The 12979-nt window shown below is 34.9% G+C and overlaps 1 protein-coding gene across 1 annotated transcript; it reads left to right on the forward strand.

Annotated features, from left to right (window-relative positions):
- The first annotated feature begins 10016 nt into the window (after positions 1-10016).
- On the forward strand, positions 10017-11602 carry LOC110771426 (palmitoyl-monogalactosyldiacylglycerol delta-7 desaturase, chloroplastic-like). Its single transcript, XM_021975722.2, has 5 exons — positions 10017-10403; positions 10564-10704; positions 10784-10927; positions 11044-11150; positions 11236-11602. Exons 1-5 carry the CDS (start codon positions 10089-10091, stop codon positions 11483-11485), a joined length of 957 nt encoding a protein of 318 aa, XP_021831414.1. The 5' UTR covers positions 10017-10088; the 3' UTR covers positions 11486-11602.
- The last annotated feature ends 1377 nt before the right edge of the window (positions 11603-12979 follow it).

The following is a 12979-nucleotide window of genomic DNA, read 5'->3' on the forward strand; positions in this document are numbered from 1 at the left end:
TCAAGTGTTTTATTTTTGTTTTTGGTAGACATAAACAATGTGGCCCAAGTCATGGTGAAGGACCTATTACATTCTTGCAAGTTGTCTTTTTGAATTCAAAACTAAAATTTTATGTAATGCAAAAAAAAAATAAAAATATATTATTATTGAAAAAAAGAAACATCCAACATACTTTTTACCCATTGAATAAAAACATAACTAATGACTGCTATTTTACTTGATCAAATGTTTTTTTTTCTTCAGTATAAGTGATAGTCTAAACTAGAGGGAAGGGGAATTTCTCACATACACACAATGACATGGAATTCGAACCTAAAATCTTTTATTTATAAATCAAAATCCTTTTTTCTTGAGCTAGACCCGTCAACATTTGATCAAATGTTAATGGAGTAAAATTTATCAATGCGGTGCTGCATAATGGCATACAACAGAGTGCAGACCGAATTGAAGTATCAATGAATGCAATATCAACCAACCATGGCAGATGATTAATAATAAGAAATTGGGGACATATCTTAATGTATATCTCATAAAATCCATAAAGTCAGTCAATATATAATATATACAGCTGACAAGTGCAAACTTGTTGGCACTACTAGAAATGTGGCTACTAGCCACTGATTATTTAAATACAAATTCATTAAAGTGCCTTGTGAATTCTTTTTTGGAGACTAATTCTCCCACCATGCCTATTAAAGATATTTGGGATAGACATTGGTGTCTAATATAGAAAAGTAATTTTCATTATTTTTCCTTCGTATTTGGGCATTTTTATCAGTCCCAACTTGTCAAAGGACACTACTAGAAAATCAGCCATTACCCACTGATTATGTAGATACAAATTTATAAAAGTGGCGTATAATTTTTTTTTGGAAACTAAGAATCCCACTCTATCTATTAAAGGTTTTTGGGATAGACATTGGTGTGTAATACAAATATAGTGATTTTCATTTTTTTGTTGTAAATATTTGGGCCTCTGTTATCAATCCCCACTGAGGCTCCTTTTGACGACATGTATAAAAATTTTCCCCCAAAATTTCAATTTTTGAAATTTAAAAATCCCTCTCCTTTTAAGCTTTAATACTCGTCTTCAACCACAAATAGGATAAGCGACGTGCTCTCCTTCCCCTTTGCCTTTGGTAGAAGTTGGATTTTTCTATTCCTTTTTTTTTTTTATCTGCCCTTCCATTGTGGATTTTGATGTATTTTGTTTTGGGTTTTCTTCCTTTAATGAATTTACATCTTTCTCGACCAACACAAGATACTCATCTTCAGTGTTTGTCTTGCTAGATTTGATTTCCACACTCTGTTGAGTTCTCTATTTTATTTACTTATGTTTTATTCTTTCATATTCTGTCTCTCACATGGTCTTCCATTTCGTTTTGGTTTTTTTTTAATAGCGATTTGCCTTGTTTTTGTCAATTGATCTAACAAACATGGGTGATTGGTAAGATTTGGTTCTATTTCACTCACTTTTCTTCAACCTGCCCTGTTTTGACATTATTATTTTTAAATGTAATCCTTACAAACTGATTTTTGAACTATAGGAGCTGTGGTCGATTCCTGGGCCTAAAGATTGCTTGCAAAACAGAAGAATGGTTGTTCAAGTTCAAGGTTAAACCTCTAGGTTTCTTCTTTTCCTAAGAAAACAAAAAAAATAAATAAAAAAATAATGTGTGATTCATCCACGGGATTGCTTAGTGAAAATGGTTTTTTGTTGAAATGTAACCATGTTTATGAATCCTCTTATATACCACTGGACCTCACAAATTGAAAGGCAAAAAATTGATTCAAAGCAAAAAGAAGAAACCAGTGGACAACACCAATTAATGGATGCTTGGACATCACAAATTGAAAAAATTAATGAATTCAAATCAAAAGGAAGAAGCCGTTGGACAATACTAACTATTACTAAGTGTGAAAGTTTTTTTTAACATATCTTATTCCCATTTGGAGACTGATATCAATTGCTAAAAAGAAAATTATAAAGAGACAGTTAAACTTATGAAATGTTAAAACAAATTAATAAAGGGACTGATTCACTCAAATATATTATTGATCTATTTTGTATAAGAGGATGGACTGATGACTCAAATGGTCTCTTTTGAGCAATACCCACCCCAAGCTAGGACACTGTTAACTTAATGGTGGCTGCATAGTTGCTATTGCTTAAAGGGGGCTATTAATTGTATCTAAAATTAATAATACACACAAATTCAAAGCAGTAGCTAGTCTTTGTTTTTTTTAGTAGTGTGGGGTTTTGAACTTATTGAGATGGGCAATGGAGGAGCTGAAGAAGTGAAGCAATAATGCATGTAAGGCTATGCAGAGCCTCTGCATGCAGCCTGTAAAATGATATCATGATCAGATCAGGCTATGAGATTTTCAGAGATGAGAGCTACCCACACGCAAACTACATATTTAATTCTCACTTGGCATGGGGATATTGATAACATTAGGGAGGTGATTTTCCCACTTTCATTTTCTCCACTTACACTCCCTTTTGCATTTTAATACTTTTTAATTAATATTATTCTTTTTTGTTATTCTACATTAAGGTTTTGGTAATTGAAATTAAGAAAAGTTAACAAAAAAATAAAACAAAAAACAAAATAAATTTGGAAAATGGATAGAAATGTGAGTATTTGTATATCAAATTCTTAGTTTTTTTTTTACCAAGTATGTGAGGAGGGGCGGACGCACCAAGAGACCAGCGTTTGGCTGTGGAGGTCTAAGGTGAGCTGTTGCAGACCCCTTGGGTGCACTGAACATGCTCGACAAAGTCCCCAAAGAGTGAGAGAGTGGCGGGTTGATGGGTTACCGCGATGGTAAGGGGTGGGTGAGTTTTAATTTTGGACAGAGATAAAGAAAAGGAAAGGCAAGGCAGAGCAAATCAAAGGGAATTTGTGTTGCAAACTGTTGAGATTGGTAAAATTCCCATGTGGGACCCATGTAGTAAATGGGGGAGCAAGTTCTGGTTTTGGTTTGGCCTTTGGAGGAAGTCATGTTGCATTAAATGAGTGGTTGAAATTGAAGACATTTAGGTCTTCACTTGGGGTTGTCGACATTGGCGTAGAGTATGAGAAAAGTCTTGCTTTTCAAATTGAGCAAATGGCCTATTAATATACAGCAGCTGATTCCTTTAGGGGTATATTTTTGCTTAGCACTTTAATCCAAGGTGTATCCTCACCACCCTTTTCAACACATGACACATGTTCCTTGGCATAACCATAGTTAATTCTTTATTTTGTATTTATGCAACCAAGGTTATGTCAATAGACACGTGTCAAATAGAGTACAGCTTGAATTAATGTGGCGAACAAAAATGCTCCCTTCATTTAGTGTGTGGGGCTTTGAAAATAACATAAAAATATAATATTAGGAGTATTAAAAGTAATAAATGTTTAAGTGGTAGGGAATGGGAAGAGGAATGTAGGCACGCCAACAACAGCAAACATGTTATATTATATGTAGTATTTTTTTTAAAAAAATAAAAATAAAAGTTGAGAAGGTACGGAAGAGAGGATTGGGGTGGATGTTGCAAAGAGTGAAACTGTGAAAAAGAAAATGGGAGGTATTGTTTTTTGTTTTTTGTTTAATTTTCTTTTTCAGAGTGGGGGGTTGGGCTTGTTTCATTTTTTTTTTATAAAGATAATTGTAGTCTCTATACATTATAATTTTATTGTTTATAAAAAATGATATTCTCTTTTAGATGAGACATTAACAAAAGTGCCTAAAATTATTTTAAAAAATAAATGATTTATGAAGCTATAATGCAATGTTTTTAATAGAAAATTCGTCGTGTACAATTGAAGTTTGGATGGAAAGTACTATTTTTCTAGTGTATTTTCTTCTGAAAAAAGTTTCGAATCCTTAACACTGTGACTCCTTGGCCCGAGAATCCTGAATCCGCCACTGTATGTGAGTACTATTTATCTTTGTTGTAGTTAATAGATAATAAATTTTTTGGGCTAACATATAAATATGGTAGAAGAACCAAAGAATGCTACTAACTAAACTGTCACTATGAGTTATGCATAAAGCAAGGTATGCTTAATAGTCTCAGCGCTCGTTTGGTACACAGGATTGGCTTGGACTGGCTTGGACTAAATTTAGTACCATGTTTGTTTTATCTAATTCTAGTCTTAGATGAAATTGCTAATACCGGGCCCACCAAAAATACCTCCTTAGGAGGGGACTACTAATCCCATGTGGAAATGGAGGATTAGCTAGTCTCAATGCTCACCAATGTATAAAATGCATATATTATATTGTAAAATTAATAACATATATTATTATTATTAAACTTACTTACACATATACTATAATGTACATATATACATGTATATACACATAAATATATCATATATGTATATATGTATATATATACACTCTCCGCATGCGCTTTCACGCTTGCAAGAGGCTTTTGTTTTTATGCCTCGGTTTCATTATCTCATTTAACAGATCCTAAATACATTTATGGTATCCAATTGGAATACGGAATATCATAATAATGGTAGAAATTGAATCATCCATAACTGTAGTCAAAACAAAAATTTATTTCGATCGAACCGCCTAGTTTCATTTGTTTGCTACGGTACATGTCTTGTTTCAAGATTATTTTAAATAAAAAAATTAAATTTATTTTAGAATTAAAAAATATAATGGGTAGTTGTGTTCCATAAAAATAGGATCCATTATCTTATTTTTCTTTTAATTTTAATTTTTTTAAATATGAAAACGTGTGAATTTACCATATTATCCTTATTTAATTAATAATTTCAATTCTTAATGTTTGCATTAACCATGGGCATTTTCTGGTATTTTGAATGTTTCACCATTCTCTGCCTTTTGCTTTATATATATAGATACACATATATACATATATAATATATATAATATACATATACATATATACATGTATATTATTATTATTATAATATACCCATATACACATATACATATTAATATTATAATAATAGCATACGTGTATATATGTAATATATATTATATATTACTAGCCTCTCCACACGTGCTTCCGTGCCTGCGAGAGGCTTTTTTTTAAAAATTTAAATTTATTTTAGAATTAAAAAAGATAATGGGTAGTTGTGTTCCATAAAAATAAGATCTATTATCTGATTTTTCTTTTAATTTTAATTTTTTTTAATACGAAAAAGTGTGAATTTACCAAATTATCCACATTTAATTAATAATTTTAATTCTTAATGTTTGCATTAAACCAAGGGCATTTTTTGGTATTTTGAATGTTTCACCATTCTCTGCCTTTTGCTTTATATATATATTATACCCACGTATGTATTTTAGTATATATATACACATATATATACACATATACATTATATATGTATTATATATATTCTAATATACATATATACATGTATATATATATATATGTATAATATACATATATACATGGGTATAATACATACATATATATATTATAATATATATATATATACATATATATACATGTATTTTATAATATATATATACATGTATATACATGTATGTATATATATATATATATATTGTTGAGGCCCAAAAAATCCACGGTTTGGCCCAAATAAATTCTCGGCCCAATGCAATACTTTACCGAGGAGAAGCCTAATTAGGGCACGCGAAAGTTCGTCATACGAGCTTGCACACATGCCACGCCAAGCAAATAAGCAACACGTCGCGCTACAAGCTTAAGTGGGCCCAAGCCACTTGTTGCATTCCTAAGAGGACACAAATTAATGTGCAAACAACCAATTAAAAATACCCGCAAGTGCACGAATCTATTGAAGTATAGATTATGTAAGTACGGGGTCGATCCCACGAAGAACTTGTCGGCTTCCTATAAGTTCTAATTTGAGTACGTAAAGAACACTTAATTGACACACCACAAATGCACAAATGCAAAATGGAAACTAAAAATGAGTAAAGAAGTGTAAAAGAAATGAAACAACACAAGAAAACTAAACAAAAACACAAACAGCATTTTCTATCGCCATTTTATCACCACTTTATCACCTGTGAACAGTGCGACTGGTCGCTGAACAGTAACGACCGGTCGTTTTTGGGCAGATTCGTTTATCTGTTTTTCCAGTTTCGACCTCTGTCTGTTTTGCCTATAACTTTCCAACCGTTTATCCAAATTTCACGTTCTTTATACGGTTGGATTCAGCACACAAAAACGAAGAACACAGCGCGGACCAAAAGTCCAAAACAGTTACGAAAATAAACAGAATTCAGTAAACAAGACACACAATGTATCAAACACACAACTCACACACATTTGTGGGGGGGGGGGGGGGGTGTTTTGGTTTGGTTTAAGTGACCTATTTCTATTGCATGAAAGTAAATGGACTCTAAATTTAACAAGAAAGGCAGAGATGAATTATCAAGATGTGAAATTAAAATGTAACACACACTAGGGTTTCGGAATCCACCCTAAACAATTCTACCAAAGTTCATGAATACTCAAGTGATGAACTCTAAACGTGTTGATGAAGATGTTCGCAATCAAGACCATGGGTCGTGGCTCAAGACGCATTGATTCTCTCTAATATACGTAAAGTGCATGGTTCGTGCTACAATACTTGTGCTCTCCTCATAACCGAACCTAGGTATGGTTCGTACTTCGATTCGATTACAAGGAAAACCCATTAAGTTCAAAGAGAATATGAACATCACAAGAATCCTAATAGCATGGTGTTTACATTAGGTATTCAAGAAACCAATTCACATGGATGGTTCTTACTCCATCCATCTATTGCTTAGGAAAACATGAAGATATACATAATCCCAACAATCTCAAGAGGCATGCTTTCAAAGATGGCCAATCAAGGAAAAACACACATCAAGGATAGATTAATTTGGTGAATTGGAATTCATCAACAATATTTAGAAATTCATACACTCAAGCATCAAAACAATAAGGTAATCATGTTTAGGGCTTCAACCTAAGCCCTAGCTATGGAGTTTAGTTGCTCATACTTATTCCAAATACAAACTCAAAATAAAATTAGAAAGAGTTTACAGATTTTCAGAAAATGATGAAAGCTTCAAGATCATCAATGGTGGAAGTCTTCTTCTCCCCTTTTCTTGGCTGCACCTTGGCTTTCTCTTAGCTCCAACTCTCCCAAAATCTGCTCTCAATGTGTAGAATGATAGGATCCATTCATCCCCCACGTTCAATAGCTCATCCAAATCAGATTGCACTTCCTTTTGCTTCCCTCTCTCCTCCTTTCCAGCTTTTACTTTTAGTATTCTAATGCAAAGTCTTCACCCATTGTCTTCTTGTCCCCTTGCAAATGATGAAGCCTTGTCCTCACAAAGATGCCAAATGCTTCAGAAAATATCTCATCTACTAAGGTAAATTCTTGTTACCAAGTGTTATGGTAACAAGAATAATCAAGATGACACAATGGAGGTAAAAGCTGGCCAATTCCGGATTTCCAGAGCTGTGGTAACATGCTGGATTGGTTGGATAGGCAATACTTGTCCAATGGAGCTCAAATTTGGATATGTTGTAGTTAACATCCATTGGAACAAGTCTCATGAAGATCATGACCTCATCCGAGCACCGGAGCATGCTGATCCGAGGCCAAGAAGTTGACCTACGAAAATGAACAAAAACAGAATTTATCACTAATAATGCACTTTTAGCTCATTTTCATTATAACCAAGGTAAAACCTATTAAAACACAAAAAAGAAGTAAAAAGCTATTAAATGGCAAGAACTAACTCAAAATAAGAGGGTGAATAACATGAAAAATCATGTGTAAAAATGAACCGAACACCACTCAAATGCCCGGGGCTTGCTTGAGTGGGTTGTGGTATGGATGGTAACAAGTTATCATGGGGCCCATCGATGGGTCGAGAAATGGAAGTCTCAGGTCGCTTGGGGGCCTCGGGACTCAAGCCCATTTCTTAGGCCCAAACGTGGGTAAGCACAAGAGAGAAAATAACCCATTGCCTCAACTAGAATAGCCCAACCAAAATAGCCCCACTGCTCCAACTAGAATAGCCCAACCAAAATAAGCCCATTGCCCCAATTAGAATGAACCAACTAAAAGGCCCAACACTTGATCAAAATATCACATCCATTGGATGAATCATGTGGTGGACTTAAAAAGCCTATGAGATTAGAATAAAAAGGCAGAATCAGACCTAGCACTCAGTTTGAAGACAAAACCACAAAGGAACGTTGGATGTCCACACGTGAAGGGGCTGCTGGGAGGCTTGGGAGCAAGTTCCAAGCAAAAATCCTTCAAGGAACCAAAGGATATTAGCACGCAAGGAGGGATGCCATCTCTTAAACCAGCAGGCGCACCCACTTTCTTTCCTTCATCAGATTTGGCCATGGAAGGGGGAAGAAAGAGGAGAAAGAGGATGGGTGAAAAGGGGAAGCTCCCTTCTGAGGCACCCGCTAGATGAAGCTTGGAGCACCCAAAACCTCTGATTTTGTGGGATTGGACAAGAGCTGACCTTGCCACCATGAAGTAAGTCAGGAAAGAGGAGAAGAAAGAAGGAGGAAAGCTTAGCTAGATTGGGAAGAAACACAACACACACTTCAGAGAGCAAGCTTCCTCTCCCTCACCTGCAAACTTAGTAATTTTCGTGCTTTTTGGGTCTATTACTCTTATTTCCCCCATTTTTCCCTTCTGGCAGACTGCTCAGAGTCACTGCCAAGCTGCCGGAAGATATACTCGAGCTACCAATTTCTCTATTTTCCCTCATTCTCAGCCAAACCTCTCTGCTAATTCTTCATTTCCTACCTAAATACCTATTTTCCCCTAAGAATACTCAGTTTTCTCTCAAGTGCTAAACCCATGCTAATTTTGCTCCCATGCCATAATCTTCTCATGCAAAGCTAGAAGATTTATCTGTAATTTGTTGTTATTTTTATTGGTGAAGATAACCAAAATACTTCCTAAGGCCTTGCTGTCCTTTCGAAGCATTTTGGGGCTTAATTTTCGAACTCAGACACAAAGGGGACAACTTCATCAACCCAGCCCATTTGCTGCCGGAAGAAAAAAGCCCCTACATATATATATATATATATATATATATATATATATATATATATATTATTTATAATATACATATATACACGTATATACACATACATGTCACATATATTATAAAATACATATGTACACATACATAATACATGTATTTATACATATATACATATACATAGATAGTTTTGAAAAAAAAAAAATCTAGTCCTAGTCCAAGCGTACACCAAACGCAGGATAAGTGTTATCCAACTTAGACCAAGCCAAGCCAAGCCAAGACAGTCCCTAAGCATAGTCCATGCCAAGACAGTCATGTGTACCAAACGAGCCTCATATTTTTATTCTTTCATAATATTTATTAAAGAAAATTGTAGAGTAAGGGTAGAATAGAAAAGATAAAGAAAAAAAAAGAATAAAAGTGATTAAAAAGTATTAAAAACCAAAAAGATGGATAAGTGGAGAAAAAAGGAGTGGGAAAATCAACTCCTAACATTATTAGAGACTAAACCATTCCTAAATCAACTTCATGCAGAGTTAAAATACAACTTCTCCACCAAAAATAAAGTCTAATAATATAAATGAGGTAAAAGTTAACCAATGTTTCAAGTTGTATAGCAATTAAGCCTATAAATAATAAAGCTGGTTTCGGACTCTGAAACCTATATAGAAGAAGAATTAATCACACATTATAATATCTGCTCTTTATTTTCTCCCAAAAAACAGAGATTTTAATGTGATGATGAGACAGCTCATCGGTGGGTAGCACACATTATAAATAATACAGCTGGTTTCGGACTCTGAAATGCCCTGTTTTTCATCTCTGACTGAATGACTGCTCTCCCTCACCTCCTTACTTCTTAATGATGCCCTGCTAATATTAAATATTGTTTGGTAAAAAGTCAGGATGACATGCATACATGTAATTATGCACACAACGACAACAGTAATAATAGAGGCTTCAAATTGTATAAAACAAGCTTCGGTGAAATGGGTTTTCTCCTTTTCAACACAATCTCTTTATTATACAGTGGAGCCATAAGTTTCTATAGCTAGCCAATAGCCATGCAGAAGAAGCAGAAAGAGGAAATAGAGGCAGCGGGGTACTATTGGTTGGTGAAGTGGAGGGTTCAACTTTTGGGGAGGCAATGGAACTTCATGGACATAACTTCGGCGGTTGTCATTTTGGGGTTGCATTGCCTTGCTCTTTTAGCACCATTCCATTTCAATTTGAGTGCTGTTTGGTTGGCCATGGCTCTGTATGTTCTCACAGGTCTTGGTGTAACTCTGTCTTACCACAGAAACCTTTCCCACAAAAGTTTTAAGCTTCCCAAATGGCTTGAATACTTTTTTGCCTATTGCGGCACTCTGGCACTTCAGGTCTCTATGAATTAAGTACATATGATTCTAATTAAGAAAACTTTTTGTAGAGGCTTTTCCTTGGAAAAATGCCGTATCGTTAGGTCGTCTCCCACGATGTTTATATTGTTAAACTATGAATCTGAACTATTTATAAACCTTACTTTGACTTCGTTAACAGGGAAGTCCACTTGAATGGGTGAGCACTCACAGAGACCACCACAAATTTACCGACACGTGGAATGATGCTCATAGCCCTATTAAGGGATTCTGGTTTAGTCATATTGGTTGGATCTTTGATTATGGTTCTAGGTTTGGAAGTGTAAGCTCTCTCTCTCTCTCAAACATTCTAATAGTAATTTTGTTGAAACTAATATATATGTACTTGTGAAATTTTGCAGACTGAAGGCCGACTAAACAACGTTGGAGATCTAAAAAAGCAGCCCTACTATATATTTCTTCATTATACATACCCTTTTCACTCACTTGCACTAGGATTTCTACTATATGCCGTGGGAGGCCTGCCGTTTTTGGTTTGGGGCTTGGTAAAATTGCTCTTACTGTTTATTTTTATTTTTATGTGAAGTGCTAGCTTGTTGAACAAATGGTCTTTTTCTTTTTGTTCTTACGATTAATCACTTGGTTTTTCATTCTTTTACAGGGTGTGAGGACAATACTTTATCTCCACGTTACTTTTGCAGTAAATTCAATTTGCCACACATGGGGAAAGCAAGTATGGGATACTGGTGATTTGTCCAGAAACAATTGGTATTTGCAGCTTGGATGGAAAAGCAATTTCTAATTTCATTGGGAAATAGTAAATGTATATTGAATTCCAATTTTCCTGTTTTAGGTTGTTTGGATTGCTAGCACATGGAGAAGGTTGGCATAACAATCATCATGCTTTTGAGTACTCAGCTCGACAAGGCTTCGAATGGTGGCAAATTGATCTTACTTGGTATGTCATAAGAGTTCTTCAAGCTGTTGGTTTGGCAACAGACGTGAAGCTCCCAACAGAGACTCAGAAGAAACAGAAGGCTTTGTACAAGAACAAAATCAGCAAGGACAGGCTTGAAACAATAGTCAACAATGGAAAACTCTAATCTAAACAATGAAATAATGGAGACTCTAATTTCAGCTATGAATATTTTTGCTATTGCTTTGTAAGATGCCTTTACTATAGTTTTTTCTAATAAAAATATGCACGGAATGTTAGTATTTTTAGCATTGTTATTTGTTCACACAAGCAAGAAATGATACAGCTGGGCCTAGAGACACCGAGGAGGTTGTCAACTAATAAATTAAGAACCAGCTCATCAAACGGGGTGTGAAAAAAGTGGCAACCAATAGAGAGCCCAAGCCCAAGAGCAGCCAAGCAAGCTGGAAATTAGATGTGGTGTATCAAAACCTAGAAGGAGCAATAGGCGGCGCATACACTTGCCCAATTTGGTTTGAAGGAGGGCACAAGGTTTTTTGTTAATTTAAGGGAGAAGAGATTTAGAAAATGGTTGGTGGTGTTTAGGACAATAGCTTGATGTTGAATAGAAATTTTTTTGAAAGAGTAACAAGGTAATTTTATTATATTGATTGAAATAAGAAAGGTACAGGGCTTTAATACTATAGTTGGTTGATGGGAGAGTTAGACAGCTGTAGTTTTTCAACTTTTCTTAATTGAATACATTAGTGGGCTGCTAGCTTATATATATAGGGATGCTAAGTTGGCAACTTGGTTTTGGACAAGTCGGTTGCATAGTAACCGACTTTTCCAAAGTTATTTTCAACCACTAGTTGTACAATAAATCTAGAATTATCTAGTTACAATACATTATATAATTAGTATGATGTTTCTAGTGACTTTAACTTGTCAACTTTTCTAAATCTTTTTAGATTATTCTATATTATTCAAGATTTTTCTTTATTATTCAAGATACAAGTGTGCATTACTTTTTAACACTCCTCCTTAATGCACATTTGTGTTACTCCGAGCATACTTCGTAGTAGTTCGAATTTTGGTCTTGAAAGTGCCTTAGTGAAGATGTCTGCAATCTACTCTTCTGTCTTGCAATACTTGAGCTCAACTTCTTTTTTTGCTGAGACTTCTCGTAAGAAGTGATGTTTGATGGCAATATGCTTTGTCCTGCTGTGGAACACTAGATTCTTTGCCATTGCTATAGCAGACTTGTTGTCGTAAAGTATTTTAGTAGCTTTTGTCTGGCATTCTCCCATATCTTCAAATATTCATGTGAGCCAAATAGCTTGGCATGCTGAACTTGCTGCTGTTACGTACTCGGCTTCTGCTGATGATTGAGCCACAGTCTCTTGTTTCTTTGATGACCATGTAAATATTCCTAATTCAATTGTAAATGCATAGCTTGATGTGCTTTTCATGTCATCCACTGATCCAGCCCAATCACTGTCTGTGTAGCCAAATAGTCTTGGATCTTTTATGGACTTATACCATATGCCATAGTCAATTGTGCCTTGCAAGTATCTTAATATTCTCTTTGCTACTCCATAGTGTATTTGGCTTGGATTTTGCATAAATCTTGATAGTAAGCTCGTCGCATACATGATGTCGGGTCTTGTTGTTGTTAAGT

Source organism: Prunus avium, chromosome 3 (genome assembly GCF_965620075.1).
Source record: "Prunus avium chromosome 3, drPruAviu1.hap1.1, whole genome shotgun sequence".
NCBI lineage: Eukaryota > Viridiplantae > Streptophyta > Magnoliopsida > Rosales > Rosaceae > Prunus > Prunus avium.

Excerpts from the sequence above, each read along its gene's own strand:
- LOC110771426 (XM_021975722.2), top strand. The coding sequence starts at position 10,089 with ATGCAGAAGAAGCAGAAAGAGGAAATAGAGGCAGCGGGGTACTATTGG. Across the intron at positions 10,404-10,563 it reads GCGGCACTCTGGCACTTCAG|GGAAGTCCACTTGAATGGGT; the intron begins GTCTCTATGAAT and ends CTTCGTTAACAG. Across the intron at positions 11,151-11,235 it reads GATTTGTCCAGAAACAATTG|GTTGTTTGGATTGCTAGCAC; the intron begins GTATTTGCAGCT and ends TTCCTGTTTTAG.